General features: G+C 37.9%; 1 protein-coding gene across 3 annotated transcripts; it reads left to right on the top strand.

The window, feature by feature from the left end:
* The first annotated feature begins 2,256 nt into the window (after window positions 1-2,256).
* LOC136881200 (ATP-binding cassette sub-family F member 3) lies at window positions 2,257-20,417 on the top strand. 3 transcript variants are annotated; one of them, XM_067153907.2, is made up of 2 exons: window positions 2,257-2,336; window positions 17,641-20,417. In XM_067153907.2, the coding sequence occupies exon 2, from the start codon at window positions 17,673-17,675 to the stop codon at window positions 19,812-19,814; it is 2,142 nt and encodes a 713-aa protein (XP_067010008.1). In that variant the 5' UTR covers window positions 2,257-2,336; window positions 17,641-17,672; the 3' UTR covers window positions 19,815-20,417. The 3 variants fall into 3 exon arrangements, with proteins under 3 accessions (XP_067010008.1, XP_067010007.1, XP_067010009.1); XM_067153906.2 differs by lacking the exon at window positions 2,257-2,336 and adding an exon at window positions 2,618-2,781; XM_067153908.2 differs by lacking the exon at window positions 2,257-2,336 and adding an exon at window positions 2,852-2,870.
* The last annotated feature ends 2,543 nt before the right edge of the window (window positions 20,418-22,960 follow it).

The following is a 22,960-nucleotide window of genomic DNA, read 5'->3' as shown; positions in this document are numbered from 1 at the left end:
AGTGAATGAATTAATTATTTAATCTAAGAATACTTGACAACTAACTGTTAAACGTAATGTGATGTGTAAACTAATATTTTACAATATTGGAATTTACTTACACTGTTTTGTCTCGAGGAAAGCGGAGGAAAATTTCTATAATTGAACAAGTTCAAATTATTGCAGCCAAAAATAGCACATACCTTACCAAGTATGGTTCAGTGCTTGTATGATTGTAACTCGCACATAAACAGGGTTACCTCACGTGCTATGTCACTCCTTGGTTTACTATACAGGTTTTCTGACATCACAGATGTAAATGCCCTCAGAGCATTCTACGTCTCCTGTATCTTACCTATTGTTGAATACGCCTCTCCAGTCTGGTCCATTTCTGCTTCTTCAAACCTCAGCGACCTTGACCGTGTACAATCTTTTTTTCTGTGCTATCGTCAGAGCCAGGATCCCTGCATGTCACAATCTAAGCACTATCCAAGTGCTTGGGAAACTGAACCTCAAGACTCTTTCTGCTCGGAGGAAAGTAGCCGACCTAAAGCTGCTATACAAAGCAGTTAATGGTCTGTTTAGGTCTCCAGATTTAGCTTCCTTATTCCCCCTCCACGTCCCATCCCGTAATACCAGAATGAAGACCCTATTCCATACTCCTTACTCCCGGCTTTCTCTCACCCAAAGGTCCCTTTCGGTGCGTATTCCAGCAATGTTTAATACATTATCTATAAACAACAACCTAGATCTCTTCGTAACGTTTCCTTCCTTCTGTCATGATATTTATCATATAACTTAATTTTCCTTCTTGTTCTTTCCCGTTCTGCTCCTGTATTTTTCTGTAAATGTATTTTTCTTTGTTAACAACGTTGTTTATGTAAATATGTATTATATAGAATTGTACAGTTTTCATTGTATATATGTGTGTCCTCTTTAAATATTTATATATCTTTAATTTTAGATTCATATCTATTGTACATAGCTCAGATCGTTGTAATTCGGCGTTATGCTGTTGCTGATCCTGAATAAATAAATAAATAAATAAATAAATAAATAAATAAATAAATAAATAAATAAATAAATAAATAAATAAATAAATAAATAAATAAATAAATAAATAAATAAATAAATAAATAAACTTTTGTCTCCGGATAAATTACATTTTCACGAAAATCTTCTTCATAACGGAAATCCCAGACCAAAATTTCACACTGCAAAGCTAATTGGTATTACTCAACGAGCTCGTGGTTATTACTACTACCTTACATTTTAAGGTCATCCCGCTAGGTGCATTGGCAATCAATCTCTTGCGATATCTTCCAAAGTGTTACTTATACTCTATAATTTATTTGACATTACCCAACGAGGTAGAAACCGCTTGGTGGCTATGATCGTTAAGGCGCTGAAGTCTAAACGGTCTGACACTGAGGTTAGCCGGTTCAAGTCCCGTTGGTCTAAATTCCAAACCTCTCCGCAGTGCTCATATGGAGTGAGAGCATGTGACACTGATGATGGTGATTCGTCCGTCGGATGGAGAGGTTAAACCTTGAGCTGTTCGACAGGAGTAGGCTATGTTACGGCACCGGGTTTCACCCTCTCTCTACTATCATATATCACTTCATTCATTTCATCTCATTAACTCCTGTGATGAGGTTGACGTCAGGTATGGCATCCGGTCATAAAAACCGCCACGACAGGTTCATCTCACCTCATATCCGACCTCGTAGGGAAACGGGACAAGGGTTGGACAAACAAACCCAACGAGTTAGAAAGAGCCCTCTTTTCATTTTCACGGATATCTTCTTCTTAACTGAAATTCAAGATCGAAATTTCACGCTGCATAAGCTGATTGGTATGACTCAACGAGCTCGTTGGGAAATTACCCCTTTCTCCTCCCCCTCTTCATTTTCCGTTTTACTTTCCTCAACATTGTCGTGATGATGATCGAGGAAATGCTGAGGGTTGCAGGTGTGTGTACTCTTCATTTTCGCTGCGTACCGTATGTACTTTGGTGGTGAGTGAGCAATTTCACACATGCTCACTCCATAGTCTCATTCAATTTAAATCCTCGATCACCCACCAGTCAGTATCCCTTCTTTGCAGCATCCCACTGATAACAATATATGTTTCCTTAAACTCATTTCTTGTTGGCGTAATCATAAATCCTACACATACCCAACTGGGCTTAAGTTTTTAGGTACCTATTCCTATTAGCCTTAGGTTGTTGGTACCAATGTGGAAAATTACCACTTTCTCCTTATCCCTCTTTTCCCTCCTACTTTCCTCAACATCTTCGTGATACTGATAGAGGAAATGCTGAGGGAGGCAGGAGTTCGTATTACAAATTATTTTCGGTATGTACTTTTGGGGGTGAATGAACATTAGGGATTATAATGGAAGATTTAGCGAGTTTGGGTAGATAATTAGTTTTTTTTTATTATCGGAGGACAGGCATGAATATAGGACTAAATTCTTCCTGAAATTGAGGAGACAGAAGAAGGTAGAATAATGATATTAGGGTATTATCTGCACAGGCATCACTCGATATTACCCTCATTATCTATTGGCTTCAATTAGGAATATTATGCGCAACGTACTCTTTCATTTCTCCTTGGTGAAGTACGTATTGGTTTCCGTCAAGCTGTTTCCGGTTTGATAGGGATATGTAATTCGAAAGTGTCATAGTACTTGTAAATGGCCATTTATTAGTTGACTGGATATAGTATTATAATCGTAATTATATTAAATTTGGAATTTATGCACTATACAAATTTTACTGTATATAGAAAGAGGACGTAGGTAAGTTTGTTTTTGATGACATTTGTTTACGCACGTGGGATATTTATCTGTATATAACCAAACTTGTACGGAGTTATAGCGAATACGAGGTGAGATATTTTGGTTTCTGTTGTGTATTAGATCATCAACGGTACTTGCATCACGCTGAAATACTACTTGTCTATGTAGATTGTGTCCTATATTCTTTCCGACGTGAATTGCTGTTTCTACTTGGAAGTGGGTGTACGAGAGTTGAAAGTGTGTAGTGCGATTGTTTTTTTTTAGAGTAATGTACGATATAGAGGTTATTGGTATGGCCTGATCATATTTTCGTAGTAAAATAGTTGCATATATGTATACAATTTCGTTTTCTATTTCTCACTGGTGTCTTATGAAGATGAGTAGGCTAGGCTGCATCACTTCGGTTGTATATATATTGTAACTTTACATCCCTCCTGGACATTTCTCTCGGGACATATAACTCCACTGTTAATTATTATTTAAGTCTAATGACCTTTTTATGTGTCAGAAAATGTCAATCACAGATTTTATAGGGAACAGTTTATAGAGTTTTGATCCGTTGAAGACTTCTGTCAGTACCGGTAGCTGTTTATATTGGAGCCTATTGATGATAGTTATGATTGACAGGTTAGGATGAAGAATACTCTGTGGAAGAAACTGTGTTGATCAGCACAATTTCATAGCGAGCATTTCAGTTTAGGGACGGTATTGAATAATTATATATGTATATTAAGTTCATTGCAAGGCATAAGATTTGTCAGTAGGTGTACATTTACATTTCATTACTCCTTTTCTCTCTAATCATTGCACAATTCGTGTGCTATTTTACTGTTATTTTCAGTTTAAAATTGCAATACTCCTATGTGTCTTAAAAATCAGTGGTGGTTAAAAGTACACTTCCTAACAAAAAGAGATTACCTGAAAATTTTCACTTTCCAGAGTACAAGCTTGAGCAAAATGGAGCAGCTCATTATGACAGAGGTTTTGTTTAGTAGAAAATCTCATAGCATGGGACAAGGTAGGGTGTATACAAAGGTAATGCTGATTCTGTGCAAGAGTCTGTGCAGTGTTTGTGTTAGAAAGGGACCCGTAGTAGACCTAGTTTACAGGACGTGTTATATTAATTATGTACTTAAAATGCTATTAACAGTAACCGTGCCTCCATCCATAGTGAACAGTTCCCTAACCTCTGTCTCATTTCATCTCTTTTGTCAGCGTCTGTATAAGTTAGTGTGAAGTACTTTTAACAGATTAGCAAGTCTATTATCGTTTTTGGGTCCCTAACATTCATCTCCTTTGGCATGCCCCACATTTTCTTCCATTGCTTTACCGTAGGAATAACACTGTTGGATTTGCACCTCTGAAGGATACAGATAACAATTTTCACCCTAATTCACTCAAGTGTACCACGCTCAAAGTACGACCCCTGCAGGCTGTATGTTCAGAATGTTCCTTTAACATGTAAAAGTGTTACGGTACCTAGCAAACTTAGGATCACAAAGAAAATGCACATATTCATTTTTGTAGAAAATTGAATTCTAAGTCCTCCATGGGCTATAAACTTTTATTGTATAAAGCTTCAATACTTCCTCTCGCACTATGCAAACATGCAAACTTTCTCTATTTATCAGAATACATTATAATGATAATATTTTCTGTCAAAGAAGAAATATGTTTAAGCTGTTGATGATTACTGTTATAATAGTCATAATGATATCGCTGGGGTTGTAACTAAATTAAGATCATGATCGCTACCTTCCCCCTCCTAGCCCTTTCTCATCCTTCTGCTGCCAAAAACCTTCAGTGTGTTTGTGTGACTCTAAACCACTAGCAAAAAAGAAAAAGCAGCAATGATGTCCACTCACCCTGGTGCAAGAAGGTTGGGACAACTATCATTCCTCTCTGTTTTACTTTCTGTTTCCTCATACATCACTTAGTTCCAACCCAGATTCTCTTGCTTTTTATTGCTGTGGTTGCTGTAGGCTAGTGGTAATTGTTTCTCCAGTCATTACTTTTTGTATGTTATACTATTGTGGACTCATGCACAGGTTTTTCTGGCTCTTTAGTGCTGGTGCAAACTGAGAGAAGGAAAAAGGCTGTTTCTGCAAGATTATTTCAGTCTCCTTTGTGCTCAAGCCACTGTGCAGACTTCTGGTACTCTCTTATGTCCTCTCAGTAGTTGTCATGCCATCTTCCCTCTTACTCTCCCCTCACTGCTGTTTCTGCCTGGCTCGCTGGTGGCGGTGGTTGAACATGGCTGCTGATGTAATGAATGCATAGTGCACTAACCAAAGTATGGACAACCAGTAGTTAGTTCCTAATGAACCCTGATGATTACTGTTAGTGACAGGTTGGATTTTGGTTCACTGCAAAGCACCATTAGTGATAGGTTAGGTTAGAGTTTGCGTAGGTCGTGCAGCGGCCATAGTATTTATTACTGTGCCGGGCTGAGTGGCTCAGACGGTTGACGTAATTTATGATCTTCAACTACACAATTAGAAATAGGAAAGGACTTCCGTCTTATCAATACTTATTTATTGCACTTATTGTACTACAGTACTGGTTTCAACCCCCCTATATTGGGTCATCTTCAGCTGAACAATACATTTACATATAGATCATTAAGCTATGATTGAAATTACGTTGTCTGGGGAATGTCATTTGATAACAAATATTTGGTCACGTCCAAATGGAGCATGTCAAAACGGGAACTAGCGTGTATGTCACTATGTGTGACAATGCAATTATATATCTATAATGATATGCTTTGGGTCTTAAAATTAGTTTATAAAACACTATCTCCACTTAAAACTAACTTATATGACAAAAACAATATATGTAGGAACACTTCATGCACATGAACGTTCGTGTCTTGCGTGTTATTCAGTTCATCGGTTGACTTCTGTGTTCAAGTTTTTTTATTTTTTATAGTTGTACACTTGGTTGATGTTTTTGGAGCTTGAATAGTATGATATGCTTGTAAAATTATCACAGAACATGTATAAAAGATTTTGTCTTCATATATATACGTAGCATAAAACACTTTCCAAGTTAAAAAAAGTACGAGGCGTATGGATACAATTAGGATAAAATATGTATATTCAGCTCTGCTGTGTGTTTAATCTTGTTGTTTTATGTTAAAATTGAATCATGTTGTCCTGTGACATTAGTAAAATTTGAGTGGTATTAGATTCAAAGTGGTGGCTCCTTTCCCATCTGTAGCTGTGTAGTAAGGGATTGAATTTGGAAAAGAATAATAGAGCAGAAAGTGTGATGAAGAGTGAAAAGAGGGAAATAAGGGAGGAGGAGGAGCAGTAGTAGATTTAAGGCAGGACAGGTGGGTGGGTGAGGTGAAATTCAAATTCAAGTTTAAAGATTTAACATTTAAAAAAATTAGGATGAGAAAATCGAAAGGAATATTAGGTTTCTCAGAAATGTCGTTTAAATTGAAATTAGAATTAAAATAGTGGTCAAGGTGAATGAAACAATTTTAGTTGTGTTAAGTAGGGGGCCTTTGTTCATTATTTCAAGTATTTGCATGTCTTGTTCCACGAGGACGGTTTGAAAAGTTCTTGGAATCACCGCTAGATGTCAGTGCTAGAGCAACGAGGTTCCCGCGCAGTAATCGCACATCCTTTGTGAGTGAACACGTGGCGCGTCAGTGCTCTAGCTGCAGGAGTGTGGTGGTGACACTCTTTGTTGTTGTTCCCGTGTAGTGATTTGTGACAATGGAAAAAAACTGAAATTCGAGCAGTGATTAAATACTTTGTAAAGAAAGGTATGAAAGCAAAGGAAATTCATGCTGACTTTCAGAACACACTGGGGGTCTCTGCTCCTTCATTTTCAACTGTTGCCAAGTGGACCAGCGAGTTTAAATTTGGTCAGGAGAGCTTGGATGATGATCCACGTAGTGGACGGCCAAAAAGTGTTACGACCCCAGAATTTATCGCAAAAGTGCATAAAATGGTTATGGAGTATCATCGACTGAAAGTGTGGGAGATTGCTGAAGCTGTACGGATATCTTCTGAACGGGTATATTATATTTTAACCGAAGAATTGAGTATGAAAAAATTATCCCCATTGACATTGGACAATAAATGCACCAGATTGGAAATGTCCGAACAAAGTCTGGCCTGTTTTCAGTGCAACCAACAAGATTTTTTGCGCCGGTTTGTGACTACAGATTAAACTTGGGTCGACTACTATACCCCAGAGACAAAACAGCAGTCAAAGCAGTGGAAACGTGCTGATTCACCACCACCAAAGAAAGCAAAGGCAGTGCGTTCGGCCGGAAAGGTCATGGCCTCAGTTTTCTGGGATGCAAAAGGCATTCTGCTGATAGATTAACTTCCTACTGGCCAAACAATTACGGGGCAATACTATGCAAACCTCCTAGACCAACTACAGGAAAAGATACGCGAAACAAGGCCTGGTTTGGCAAGGAAAAAGGTCATCTTTCATCAGGACAACGCTCCGCCGCACACAAGTGTTATTGCCATGGCAAAACTTCATGAACTGGGGTACGAATTGTTGCCACATCCACCTTATTCACCTGATTTGGCACCATCAGACTTTCATCTATTCCCCAAGCTGAAAATTTTCCTCGGTGGACGGAGATCTTCTACAAGGGAAGAACTGACAGCCAAATTGGAGAGGTATTTTGCAGGCCTGGAGGAATCTCATTTTCAAGATGGGATCAAGGCATTGGAACATCGCTGGACCAAATGCATTAGTCTACAGGGAGACTATGTTGAAAAATAAAAGCAGTTCCACCGAGGTAAGATACTTAATTCTAGTACATTCTGAGAACTTTTCAAACCACCTACGTATTTTGGTGAAGTTATGTTTAGAGTTACGTATATGTTGTCCTACTGCAGAGAATCTGTTGTATTTTAAAGCGTTGACATGTTCGGAATATCTGATGGTAAAATTACGTCTGGTTTGCCCAACATACGAAGGAACTGCAGTTGTTGCATCTGAATCTGTAAATTCTGGATTTTGAAAAAAACAAACATTGGATTTGTTACCAAGTTAGAGTTGTGTAAGATATCCACATTTCTGTTATTGGTTCTAAAAGCTATTTTTACATTGTGCTTTTTAAAAATGTTGGTAACTTTATAAACCTCTTTATTGAAGGTAAAAGTGGAAAATGCGGAGGTGTTGATTTTTCTTTTGTTAAGGTGGTCTTGGGACGGTGCTTCAATTTGTTGATTAATTGTTCTATAAGAGAGTTGTTAAAACCGTAAAATTTAGCGATAGTACGGATGGTGTTCAATTCATTATTTAAGTCTTTCTTAGACATTGGAGTATTAAAGGCACGAAAAACTAAGGCTGTTGTAAGTAGCACGTTTGTGTGCTTGTGGATGCGATGAGTCTTGTCGAATGGTGATTGCTGTTTGAGTTGGTTTTCTAAAAATTTTGTGGGATAAAGAAGAAGGATGTCTGGTAATGGTTAAATCTAAAAAATTAATAGTTTTGTTACTTTCAGATTCAAGGATAAATTTAATATGAGGGTCAATGTTGTTTAGAAGAAGTGTAGAAGCTGCGTTTGTATTTCTTCATTAAAAAAAAAAAACAAACTAAAGTGTCATCAACATATCTGGCCCAAAAGAGGATATTTTAAAAATTATTATTATTATTATCAATTTTTGTGTATTCGAAGAAATCAAGATAAATCTCAGCTAAGATGCCTGAGGCTGTGGCGAACCCATAGCTAAACCGTCCTGCTGATATATAGTACTATCAGAGGTGAAAAGGTTGTTGTTGACAACCAATTTTAAAATAGTAATAAAGTCTTGAATTTCTAGTTTACTCAGATGACTGAATTTATTTATCCCTTTGAGTGCCGCGTGCTATTATGGTTTTCCCACCACTGGGCGCCAAGGCCATTTTCCGTTTTTTGCAAGCTTTTGTTTGATCACACAGTTCAGCTGTTATTGTAGACTGTAGAAACTTGAAATTTTCGTTATTTTTTTTACTAATATGATTTCCTATACGAATAAAGCCCTACTCAGTTTATTTATGACCATTAGTAAACATTGGTAGCCAAAACCCAAAAATATTATTTAAAAATAAAACCAAAAAAAGTTGGGCAATAACATTTTTGTAGAACAAAAATTTTTTTATACATCGCGAACATATTTATTGAATAGTGCAACTTATTATGAAGTTCATTCATTTTGTACCTAAAATAAATTTGTAATAAAAATAATTAATTTACATGCCCAAATGAGCCCAAAATACAAGTCTAATTACACTCATTTTGTTTATATGTAAATACTTACAAAATATGGTGCAAACTTATTTTACATAAGATACTACAAATAATAATAGTAATAATAATACATTTCAGTACAAGTATGTTTTCCAAAACCTCTCAAACACACTTACTGTATGTTTTGTCAAAGCACAATGGATGGGTATATAATAATTTTCACATCAATAAATGAACAAGTAAAAGATTGAGAGCAACTAGACACAGAGCGAACAAGGTACACAGTGAGACTGCTAGTGTTTTTGCCGCGCCAATAAATATGCCTGCTGATTGGACTAATATACTGAAATAATGGCCTTGAAAATAAAAGAGACTGTTTATTGCAAAGATTGTAAGTCTTTAACTAACTATATTGGGAAATTACGAAAGAAAATGACTGTTACTTTTAATAATCAAAAGTAAATGTACTGAACGTCCTTTTGAAAGGACGTTGGCATTTTCCAGATGAAAACGAAACGGGCTTTCAAAAGGCTGTTGGCGCTTAGAGGGTTAAGTTATTTTCAATGATGGGGAATAATTTGGAGGCTTGTATACTGGGGTGCATATTTACAATGTCAAATGAATGGAGAGAAAGATTTGGTTGGATGTCGAAGTCCTTCAGTTTTTCAATTAATTCTGAAGTGTTTCCGATAGATTTTTTTTATAAACATTTTTGGATGAATTTTGATGTATTGTATAATGGACTGGGTCTGTAATTGATTATTGGGCGAATCAGAATGTTGGCTTTATGATTTGGGGGGGGAGGGCTTTAGCAGTGGTCAGACCTGGGTTCATGTTTAAAAGTTTTGTTACCATGCGAGTTGGCCATGCGCGTAGAGGCGCGCGGCTGTGAGCTTGCATCCGGGAGATAGTAGGTTCGAATCCCACTATCGGCAGCCCTGAAGATGGTTTTCCGTGGTTTCCCATTTTCACACCAGGCAAATGCTGGGGCTGTACCTTAAGGCCACGGCCGCTTCCTTCGAACTCCTAGGCCTTTCCTATCCCATCGTCGCCATAAGACCTATGTGTGTCGGTGTGACGTAAAGCCCCTAGCGAAAAAAGTTTTGTTTTTTCTTGATCTGTGAAGAGAAAAGAGACGTTTTTTTAAGTTTAAGTAGACGTTGAATTTTTGGGTGGGATCTTTTTTTAACTATTGAAAAAGAATTATTAAAGAAATCTTTATTTTTAGCCACATAGTGAGATTTATCCTTTTAAGACAGATTTGGTGATGAAAAAACTATTAGGCCTATTATTTTTCTTTTTAAGATCAAGATACGTTTATGGTCAGTGATTAAATCCTTTTTTTTAATTATTATTGGTGGGGGTGTTTGTTGTTGGTAGTGATTATTTTTTCAAGTTTTCTTTTTATATCATACTTTTTCTAATAGTTATAAATTTCATTGTGTTCTGTATTGAAGTGGGTTACAGTAAATTAAGGTTTTCAAATGTCCACCTATTCAATTGAAGTGGGTTACAGTAAATTAAGGTTTTCAAATGTCCACCTATTCAATACAATAATATTTTATTGTGAATCACATGTCATAAGGGTACTAATTTTGGCATCTGTAATACGCCATCATCAGCCGTAGATGCAAATTGATCAATTCCATATACGTACCTAAAGCGACCTAAAACACGTTTTAAAACAAGTTATGAAACACTAGCAACTTGTATTTATACTAGCACTAGTATAAACTAGCAACTACAATGATGCATGAAATGAGTTAACATTATGGTACAATTGAAATGCTGCGGTATAAAATTCATAAAATTTTTGACAATTCTGTTGTAAAGTTATTATGTAATGTCCAGCCTGTATATGTCCATGTTAAGTGAAATCTATACTATTTTTATGTTGTCAATATGAGTTGGCACTTGTTTACACAATGTGTCCGGCTCCTTCCGTCGGTCCAGCACATACGTTCAGTATGCTGCTCAAGGTTTCAAAATGAATTGGGAATCTCAATCTCAAGTCATACTACGTTCCTCATATGACCAATTAAACTTCTTTGGAACTACCTAATTCAAGTGAACAAGTGCCAACTCATATTGACAACATAAAAATAGTATAGATTTCACTTAACCTGGACGTACAGAGGCTGGACATTACATAATAATGTTCCAACAGAATTGTCAAAAATTTTATGCCACAGCATTTCATTTATACCATAATTTTAAGACATTTCATGCATCATTGTAGTTGCTAGTAATGTGTTTAATAACATGTTTTAAAATGTGTTTTAGGTTGCTTTAGGTACATATATGGAATTGTTCAATTTGCACCTAGGGCTGATGACTGCATATTACAAATGCCAAAACTACCCTTATGACATGTGATTGACTCACTATAAAATATTATTGTATTGAATAGGTCGACATATGAAAACCTTAATTTACTGTGTACCTTATTTGGTCTTGTTCTCCTGACTGCATTTTATTGATGGCTATGTTGGATTCGATTACTAAATTGGTTACTATGTTGAGAGTGTTTAAGTTTGGCCAATTGTGTTTGAGGCCTTTAGATGGAATCAGGTTTTCATCATCGTTCAAAACTGTTTTAGATAAATTAACAACAGGGGGGGTGGAATTGTTCATTTCTTGTCAGGTGTTTTATTCTTTTTGACTAGATTTTTATGTGAAGAGGAAATGTTTTTTAGGTTGTTAAGCTTTTTCTGTAAAATTTGTTCTTTTATTGATAATTCTTAAAATAATCTATTGTCAACTTGGGTTTGGAAAAAGTTCCATTGTGTGCTTGGGAGTAGGTTAGCTATTTCGAGGTGATTTTCATATAATCTATTAGTTAAAAAGGATTTTTCTTGTATAAAAACGGATCTCATTTTTCAACCTTTTTTTTTTTTTTTTTTGTGGGGAGGGGGTGTTTTAGGGAATGAGAAGAAGAATAATGATGTTTTTTGACACTGCCTTGAAGACCTTCAAATTTATTCTCTTCGCCACCTCGAGAACTGCCTGAGCACTCATCCTCATGAAACCTTCGTTTGTCAGTTGTGATTCTCAATTGTTCTAATACTACACTTTTTAAATTTTTTTTTCACATTTGTTTTTTAATGTCAACTGTTCTGCATCTTCATACATCAAGCATATGATTACAATACTAATCCTCAAGCTATTTATTTTTCTCCTCTTCAAGATTTAAAAACTTTTAAAACACAGTGCTACAGTCACATGTGTTATACTACTCCACACAAACTTACGTCTGATGAAACTATATCTTCTACATTACTGGTTATTTATCTGTGCATTATTTATTGTGTTTTTAAGTGATCAGCTAATGATGACTCGGAATTTGGGGTCGAAACTGGTACCTTTTATGATCAACTAGTGATGTAACCTTACATTACTATGTTTACATGCATTGAAAAGGTGGAACCATTACATAATTTTATTAATTTTAATTGTGATCGCCATAATTGCACTGTTCGAGAGTTTGTTGTAGCACATCAGTATTTTAGTTTATTATGGTTCCTTTGTCAGGGGATGAGACAAACTTGGATGCGTGAAAACATTGACGTTCCGTATTTGGCGACACCTCTTTCACTGCTTCTGCCACCCAAATTACATCATCTAGTGTAGAGAAAAACTTCGTCACTTCAGTGGCAGAGGCCACTGATTCCATGTTTACAAGTAATGATGCCATTATCAGTTTTCTGTAATGAATCTTAAAACAATTAATGACGCCGTTGACCATTGACTGAGTTACTCTAAACATATTCGGAGGGAACCATGCAAGCTTAACATTAGATAGCTGTATTGCTGGATGGCATTTAATGTTGTGAAATAGAATGACGTTCCTGTTGCTTCGTTCTCGAGTTGAATGACACCAACCATTTTTCCATTGGATGCATTCTTACTGGATCTCCAATGGGGAGGCAGTCTTTTTAAATCATTGTGTTTGAAGCACCTGGGTTTGGCTGCTTTTAAAATCCTCCAGAAAGAAAACCACATAAAGTATCTGTTAATTTCTCTTTGCAGAGTTTCCCTACTGTACATCTTTCCCCTTTCAGATATGTTTTGCAAAGTAGTGCTCAGAAATATAGTCTGGTTGTATTAGCATTAGGTATGCACCAAGGTTTATAGCATTAAATTAGAGAGCCAATTTTTGAAATCCAATCTGCCAACGTTTCCTCAGCGATGTCTCCAGCCCCTCTCCGCAGACCTCCTTCAAAACTGTCTGATATCGTCCTTTAAAACTTTCCAGCCACCCATTGGGAGTTGTAAAATCTTCTCTTGCATGGTAGTGTAGGTTTGTTCCTCATATGAGAAATGCCTTACTCTTGCACTCACAAACCATTCCCAAACAGTTTTGTTTATATCCTCATTTCCAGTTACTCTGAGCTCTCGTTTCACTGCCCAGTTTTTAAATAAATATTTTCCTCCTCCCCATGAGCTTGGCTGTTTGCAACACCACCAGGATGATTTACTTTCATATTGAGTAGATGTTCAAAATATTCCCTCCACCTCTCCAGTGATTCCCTGGGATCTATTATGAGTTCACCTGAATTACTCAAAATACTGTTCATTTCCATTTTCCCCTCCCTTCCTAAGATTCTTTATTACAGTCCAGAAAGGTTTCCCTGCTGCTTGACCTAGCCTTTCCAGGTTATTCCCAAAATCTTCCCAAGATTTCTTTTTGGATTCAACAACTATTTGTTTTGCTCTGTTTCTTTCATCTATGTACAAATCCCTGTCTGCTTCGGCCCGCGTTTGGAACCATTTCTGATAAGCCTTCTTTTTACGTTTACAAGCTGCTCTCACTTCATCATTCCACCAAGATGTTCGCCTTTTCCCATCTTTACACACAGTTGTTCCTAGGCTTTCCCTTGCTGTTTCTACTACAGCATCCCTGTTTGCCACCCATTCACTTTCTATATCCTGAACCTGCTTACTGTCTACTGTTCGAAACTTCTCACTAACCATATCCATGTACTTCTGTCTAATTTCCTCATCCTGGAGATTTTCTACCCTTATCCGTTTGCAGACAGATTTCACTTTCTCTACCCTAGGCCTAGATATACTTAGTTCACTACAGATCAGATAGTGGTCTTTATCATAAAAAAATCCCCGGAAAACTCGTACATTTCTGACAGATTTCTTGAATTCGAAGTCGGTTAAGATATAGTCTATTATGGATCTGGTACCCCTAGCCTCCCATGTGTAGCGGTGAATAGCCTTATGCTTGAAGAATGTATTCGTAACTGCTAAACCCATACTAGCACAGAAGTCCAGCAAACGCTTCCCATTCCCATTAACTTCCATATCTTCCCCACATTTACCAATCACCCTTTCGTATCCTTCAGTTCTATCCCAACTCTCGCATTGAAATCGCCTATTAGCACTATTCTATCCTTGCTGTTGACCCTGACCACGATGTCACTCAATGCTTCATAAAACTTGTCAACTTCATCCTCATCTGCACCAAGGAGTCCCTCGCCTGTCAAATGGGAGTGGGGCTTTGTTACTCCCATAGGTCCGAGGCTTGCTTAAAATGTTCTGAGCTCGGTAAATTCATGAAGCAACATGCTACCCTACTTGCACATAGTCCAAGTGAGGATCTCTCTTCTAACAGGTTATGGACCGCCGGTGAATTGTATAGTCCTAGCTGCCTGAGCACAAGGAGGGCCAAGACTCAGAAATGTCAGAGATGCCCACTCCCATTTCATAGCAACTGGTATCCCGACTCTCAGGACCACTTACTAGGCCACTCAGCTATTGCCCATGGTTCACGAACTAGGACGTGACTACAGTAACCCACACCATGATCCATTGGGTACATAATATATAGTAATATAGTAAATAATAATCTACAGATAAATACATTAGCTGGGCTGAGTGGCTCAGATGGTTAATGCGCTTTCCTTCTGACCCCAACTTGGCAGGTTCGATCCTGGCTCAGTCCGGTGGTATTTAAAGGTGCTCAAATACGTCAGCCTCGTGTCAGTAGATTTACTGGCACGTAAAAGAACTCCTGCGGGACTAAATTCCGGCACCTCGGCGTCTCCGAAAACCGTGAAAGAGTAGTTAGTGGGACGTAAAACAAATAATATTATTATTATTATTATTATTATTATTATTATTATTATTATTATTATTATTATTAAAAAATTCATTACTCTTTTCTAAATCGCATTCATTCGATCATCCAGTCATACAAGTTAGTCAGCTGCATTCAGCAGGTAGTCTCAGCAGGCAGTCTTAAATTTAAGTAATGAGGTGGTATTTCTGACACTGACAGGCAGGGAATTCCAAAGTCTAGAACCCTTCTCTACAAAGGAATTGTTGTACATAGAGGATCGGTGAACAGGAATAGAAAGGGAGGAACTAGAGCGGGTATTACTGCTGTGAAAGGAGGACAAATACTTAAGCTGGGATGAAATGTATAGTGGTCTGTCTTCAGAGAGCAGTCGGTATATCTGTATCAGTATGTAATACGTTCGTCGTTTATCAGGTTTCAGCCTTGCAATAGTGTGATGGTATGTGGTGACATGTGTATCATAACTCAGACTCTATATAAATCTAAGGCAACAATTAAGCGCTCGCTGAAGTTTCGAAGTTTGCTCTTATGTTGCGTCTACAAGAATGACGTCACAGTAGTCGAGGACGGGAAACACTAGTATTTGTATAAGTTTGACTCTCACATTACAAGGTAAAATATTGCGGTTCCTTTTAACTGAATGAAGTATTGAAAATATTTTTTTTCACACATTTTTAATATATGCCTGTAAATATCAGTTGACTTAGCAACGTGCTTAATCAGAACAGCATTAAATTTATCTAATGTCTGGACACTAACCTGACACTTTGAAAAATTGAGTAAATCACAGTTTTAGCTTTGAGTGCAGACTACATGATTACTTTACATAACCTTGCACTACTGTAAACAAGACAGACCTGTATACCACTGCCTTAAACTGAACTAAGAGTATACTATTACTAAAACATTTTTCTCTCCTAAAGTTACAGGTACACAAGAACCTCCTTAGTCAGGCTAGGTGGACTAGAGGTAATTCTGATTATTAAAAATCTGAATAATTCAGAAACAAACTAATAAATATAAGCTATTAATCTGTCAAACCTTTTTCTTTTTTTTGCCACTGACAAGCATAAATGGCTATTTTTTTGGCACATAAATTCAGTTTCAGTACTACTGTACTGGAGCCTTCGTGGATAAGGCGGCAGCGCGCCGGCCTCTCACTGCTGGGTTCCGTGGTTTAAATTCCGGTCACTCCATGTGAGATTTGTGCTGGACAATGCAGAGGTGGGACAGGTTTTTCTCTGAGTACTCCGGTTTTCCGTGTCATATTTCATTCCAGCAACACTCTCCAGTATCATTTCATTTCATCTGTCATTCATCAATCATTGCCCCAGAGGAGTGTGACAGGCTTTGGCAGCAGGCACAATTCCTATCCTCTCCGCTAGGTTGGGGCTTTATTCGTTCCATTCCTGACCTGGTTGAATGACTGGAAACGCTGTGGATTTTCATTTTTACGTACTGTACTCACTTCTATTTACTAAAACAGTGCGTAAGTTTCTCTTGTTTTGAATTTGTTTGGTGTTTGAGACCAACACGATTGGGTAGATATTTCACCGTTATCAGTTCAGCTGGAGTTGTTTCCGTGTGACGATCTAGATGTGCTGTTGCCTCCGCGTGAGACATTACTTCTTCCCCTAAAATGTAATTTTGATTTCCAATTCACCATCACTGTAGTCCTCGTATCACAGGTGGCAATGATTTCGTCGTTGGTCATCATGTTGTAACCAGCATCACTGCCGTTCTCCAACCAGGCATTTACGTTGCTATTGTCTACAACTGAACAACCAGGAATGTTTGCAAATATTTCAAGGAATTTGGACATGTCGAGAACTTCAGAAACTATAGCGGTAGAATCCCAAACAGCGGGCCATATTGTTTTCCATGACTACTTACTTGATGGTTTAGTAACGTGATCTCAAGAAGATGCAACCTTGGTAACTGTAGTTTGAAGTGTTGTTAGGATCGGCTGATCTCTGAGCGACCTGTGGTGCAAACATAACTATATAGTTTCAAACGTACAGTATTATTCAAAGGGCGTGCATATTTTCATGATGAAAAATTCAAAATTAATAATATGGTAAATAAAAAATCAATCTGGATAAACCGGAAATCCGGATTGATGAAGGCTGGGTAAACCTGGTTCTTGTTTATTATCTATTCCATTCACTCTGAACAATCTCAAAGCATAGATATATTATCAAATGCCGTCTAGTAGAGGGTTTAGCGATTACGGTTAGTAGTTGAGATATTGAGCTGCGCGAGGACTGCTAGATGTCGCATCTTATTACATTGCTTTGGGAAGTTACAAAAGAAAAGAAAAAGTTTGTACTACTCTGCTGCACCCCAGTGAGGAAGATGGGAGCTGCTGTTCTATATGTTCTGTCAGTTCTTAAGGAGCTTGAGATGACTAGCAGTAATTGTTTTTCCCTTATTTTTATGCAAACTGTTAAATTAGCCAGTCAATATTCTTCATAAACATTAACAACATAACTCATGAAAGTATTGATTGGCTGATGAAATGATTATGATGTCACTAATTTCTGGATTTCTTTTTCAGGCAATAATCTCCCGTAAGTTATTTGCAAAACTATGAAGATGACAACTTCTGGAGAATATATAAAATCAGAATTTCCATCGATCGACGATGATCTGTACCAGTATGTGGAAGGTATAATCTCGGGTGGTGCTGATGACTTTGAGGATAGTGATGAACTCTATGGTGCCATTGGTGAAGTGCTTCACGAAGTTGGGGACAAGACAGAAGATGAATTACGACAAATTTGTGATAATCTATTACGTTTAATGAAGCCAGATGATTCAGATGCATTGAAAAGTGGATCTGGGAAAGTTTTGAATGCACCTGTCCATCTGGCTTCGATGGCTGCTAATTTAGAAAACAATATGGAAGAAATAAAGAGTATTTGGGTTATGACTAGGGATGATAGTTTAAAGGTGGATGCGAAGAAACTAGAGAAGGCGGAAGCAAAACTGCAGCAAAAGCAGGACAAACGTAATCAAGATCTAGCTAGTGGTCGCAATGTGGTGCAGGCACCGCAGTTGGAAGCAGCCACAGCGTCACAAGTAACAAGCAAGAAGGAAGCAAAAATGGAAGACAAAGGCAGCAATCGAGCACAAGACATCCGTATTGAAAACTTTGATGTGGCTTATGGTAACCGGGTTCTTCTTCAAGGAGCTGACCTCACGTTAGCATTTGGACGAAGATATGGTCTTGTTGGGCGTAATGGGCTGGGTAAAACCACTTTACTTAGGATGATATCAAATAAGCAACTTCGTATTCCTTCTCACGTGTCTGTGCTTCACGTCGAACAGGAGGTAGTTGGAAATGATACTCCAGCACTTCAAAGCGTGCTAGAATGTGATACTGTGCGAGAAAATCTTCTTCAGCGAGAACGTGAAATTAGTGCCAAAATGAACAGTGGAAATACTGATCCTGAGCTTAGTAATGAGTTATCAGAACTCTATGTTCAGCTTCAGAACATTGAGGCTGACAAAGCTCCTGCACGAGCTAGTATAATTCTAAATGGTTTAGGATTTAATTCGGAAATGCAACAGAGGGCCACAAAGCATTTCTCTGGAGGTTGGAGGATGAGATTAGCTCTAGCCCGAGCGTTATTTTCTAAACCGGATCTTCTTCTTTTAGATGAACCTACTAACATGTTAGATATTAAAGCCATCATTTGGTTGGAGAATTACTTACAGAATTGGCCCACAACACTTCTGGTTGTATCTCACGATCGCCACTTCCTTGAAACTGTACCAACCGATATTCTCCACCTCCATTCTCAACGTATTGAAAGCTATAAAGGTAACTATGAAAACTTTGAGAAGACAAAGACAGAGAAACTACGCAATCAGCAGAGAGAATTTGAAGCTCAGCAACAACATCGTGCTCATGTGCAGGAATTCATCGATAAATTCCGATACAATGCAAATCGTGCATCAAGTGTACAGAGTAAGATCAAAATGCTTGAAAAGTTACCGGAGCTTAAAGCTGTTGAGAAAGAGGTGGAAGTGGTTTTAAAATTTCCTGAAACTGAGGGTTTGTCTCCTCCAATTTTACAACTTGATGAGGTTGTATTTGCATACAATCCTGGACAAACTATTCTCAGTGGCGTAAATTTAGGTGCTACGCTTGAATCTCGTATTTGTATTGTTGGTGATAATGGTGCTGGAAAAACTACTCTGCTTAAAATAATCATGGGTATACTGACTCCCACTGGAGGTAGCCGTCATGCACACCGTAATCTGAAATTCGGCTACTTCAGTCAACATCATGTCGACCAACTAGAAATGAATGTATCTTCTGTAGAACTTCTTCAGTCTGCTTATCCTGGCAAGCCAGTTGAAGAGTACCGTCGTCAGCTTGGCAGTTTTGGCATCACAGGAGACATGGCTCTGCAGACTGTAGCTAGCCTTTCTGGAGGCCAAAAATCAAGAGTGGCTTTTGCTCGGATGTGCATGGGGAATCCTAACTTTCTGGTTCTGGATGAACCTACTAATCATCTTGATATTGAAACCATTGAGGCTCTTGGCAAGGCAATTAGAAAGTACACTGGAGGTGTGATTTTGGTTTCCCACGATGAAAGGCTTATTCGCATGGTGTGCAAGGAGCTTTGGGTTTGTGGAGGAGGTAGTGTGAGGAGTATCGAAGGAGGTTTCGACGAGTACAGGAGGATCGTAGAGAAAGAACTATCAGACGCTTTGAAATGACCACAGAAATAAGAATAGCATTCCTGGAAATATATTCTAAAATGTCAGTTATTGTATTTTTATAGTGGAGTGTAACGGAATTGATCGGCAAGAAAGGCAAAATAACTGTATCAAAATTTGCTGGTAAAGGTCTCTGGTTATGAAATAGCTTTTCTATGGCATAAAAACAAGGCATTATATGGATGCATATACAGTATCATTAATGAGTTGTGAGTTGCTTGTTTTATGTTAAACAACCTGAAGTTTACTTTAATACTTGTGTATTGAAAAGTTGACAACTTTATACTAGTGTTACTGTTGTTGGTATTCATTTGGCATATATTGCAGGATGTCTGAACAACTTATGTAACATTTGTTTGTGGTTTCCTTCACATAATAGCAGTTATCATAGACCAGGGATTGTTTGCAGATGGCACAATGTTAAGACTCCAGAAGGAATTGACTTGTTGAGCTTTATACTAATTTATTATTGTGATAGTTCTGATCAAGAACTTTTGTTATACTGGCTTGTAGTCATCATTTAAAGAACTATAAAAATATATTAGATGCCTTCTATGTTGATGGAAGTTTGAGGGCTAAATAAAAATATGGATGGTAAATGTTGAGCAGTAACTAATTAAGCAGACCTCTGTGAGTGTGTGTGTGTTATTTAATGTTTTTCCAGAGTACATAACCACTGGTATTTTAAGTACTCTTGGTGAAAGAATGTGTTCTGCTAATCAGGTTCCACATTGAATTATATTGCTTGAAGATAGGAACATCTTTTTAGCTTAATGGGATGTTGCCAATCAGTAGCGGCACTAAGAAGCTCGGGGCCCCTCGTTTCCTGATAAAGAAAGTTGTAAGTTTATTTCATAGTACAGGGTTGTATATTATTACAATGAACGACGATAATAATAATAAATTTGTATGACGCTTTTAAAGGCACCGATTCTCTTGTTCGTAGTTTTTCTTTGAACTCCGATTTTGTTAAGAATTTGGGAAGAAAACTGCAGCAGCTCTCATAAGAGTACCTTTCCCGGTTCCATTACCGCCCATTTAATGAACATGAGAAAGGCAGTTGCAGTACAGCCAACATGGGATTTGAACCTACTGTCTCCCGAGTACATTGATAGACCCAGACAGCACACGAATACGCTGACGTAAGTGGGTTGAGGCTGATAATGTTCTTTTGACCACTTAGCATTTAAAGCTATGTTAAACTACAACTTGCCTCTTACTGAACGCGCTAGTACTACTCGGTTTAGTTTTCAAATCCGAAGGAATTAAAATAATACACCTATATGGTACGAACACACACAAGAAATACATATTCCAATTATAGTAACCAAAACACGCTGACCGTCACAACATTAAGAAATAATCTCGTTCCTATGCCCAAATAATTTACAACTCGACATCCACTGTAGGCCTACTTAGCTACACTGCCTGCTGAGAGTTATGAACAGGCTTGAAACTTCACTATTTAGAGTTTAGACGTCTTTGTTATCACATCTTCACTGATTATTGGGTTCTCTTCTTCTTCTCTTCTTCTTTTCTAGCCTATTTCAATCCACTGCTGGATATAGGCCTCTTCCATGTGCTTCCATCGTCTTCGGTCTTGAGCCACTTGGAACCAGCGTGTTCCAGCCAACAGCTTTATGTCGTCGAGCCATCTCTTCAGGGGTCTTCCAATGCCTCTCTTGTGTCCCCATGGTCTCCAGTGAACAATCCTAGAGGTCCACCTGTTGTAGTCTTGTCGAGCTACGTGTCCTACCCATTGCCATTTTAGTTTTGCTACTATCTGTAGGATGTCTGTTACATTAGTTCTTCTCCTGATGTCCTCTGAACGGATCTTATCCCTAAGGCTGATCCCTAGCATCTGTCGTTCCATGGCTCGTTGTGTTCGCTGAAGCTTGCGAGCACTTTCCTTCGTCAGAGTCATTGTTTCCAGACCGTAAGTTGTAACTGGCAGCACGCACGTATTATAAACCTTGGTCTTCAGGTTAATTGGAACATCCTTGTTAGTGAGGATGAATCTTAGTTTTCGGAATGCAGTCCAACTCATACCTATTCTGCGAGGAATTTCTGCACGTTGGTTGTCTTTTCCAAGTTTTATCTTGTGTCCAAGATAGATGTACTCATCGACAGCTTCTATATATTGGTTTCCCATTTTAAGTGGTCGACTCTCTGGGCTTAGTATTTTCGTTTTATTAATGTTCATTTCCAAACCAATCTTAGCAGAAGCAGTTTTTAATTCTTGGATCATGCTTTCTAGCTCATCTAGATTTTCACTTATGAGCACAATGTCATCGGCAAAACGCAGGTGGTTCAAATATACCCCGTTGATTTTTATTCCTTTATTATCCCAATGAAGGGTTTTGAATACATCTTCCAAGGCAAGGGTAAACAGCTTTGGAGAGATTGTGTCACCTTGTCGAACTCCTTTGCCAACTGGGATTTTATTGGTGATGAGGTCTTCGTCTTGCCAACTGGGATTTTATTGGTGATGAGGTCTTCGTCCACTCTGACTACCATTGTTGCTTGATCATAAATGTTTTCCAGAAGCTTTATATACCTTGAGTTTATTATGGCATTTTGAAGTGCCTTCATGATTGCCCAGATCTCCACTGAGTCAAAAGCTTTTTTATAATCAATGAAGGCCAGATGAATCTTGATGTTGTACTCAGTGGTTTTCTCCAGAAGAAGACGAATAGTCTGGATGTGTTCAACAGTTGAGAAGCCTTTACGAAATCCTGCTTGCTCGGCAGGTTGATAAAAATCCAGTTCTCTTGTGAGGCGGTTGGTTACAATTTTAGTCAGGAGCTTATAAAGGTGTGATAACAAACTCACAGGACGATAGTTCTCTAAATTTTCCTTATCACCTTTCTTGAAGAGAAGTATCACTTCAGCATTTTTCCAATTTTCTGGTATTCTTCCAGAGTTAATACACTTGTTCATGAGTATTCTCACGGCTTCTAGCAGATCTCTTCCACCTAATTTCAGCATTTCATTCGTTATTTTATCCTCCCCAGGGGATTTTTTATTCCTTAGTTGTTTAAGAGCACTTTCAATCTCAGCAGTGGTTACTTCCGGTGTTACTTCATGTGTATAATTCTGGGCTAGTTGTTCATCACTGGATGGTTTATTAATGGTTGATGTATACA

This window comes from Anabrus simplex, chromosome 9, assembly GCF_040414725.1.
Source record: "Anabrus simplex isolate iqAnaSimp1 chromosome 9, ASM4041472v1, whole genome shotgun sequence".
In the NCBI taxonomy this organism is placed as follows: domain Eukaryota; kingdom Metazoa; phylum Arthropoda; class Insecta; order Orthoptera; family Tettigoniidae; genus Anabrus; species Anabrus simplex.
The sequence above is the reverse complement of the archived record's forward strand: the minus strand, read 5'-3'. Positions and strand labels throughout refer to the sequence as shown.

What these genes read in the sequence shown, in the direction of transcription:
- LOC136881200 (XM_067153907.2), top strand. Translation starts at nt 17,673, where the DNA reads ATGAAGATGACAACTTCTGGAGAATATATAAAATCAGAATTTCCATCG.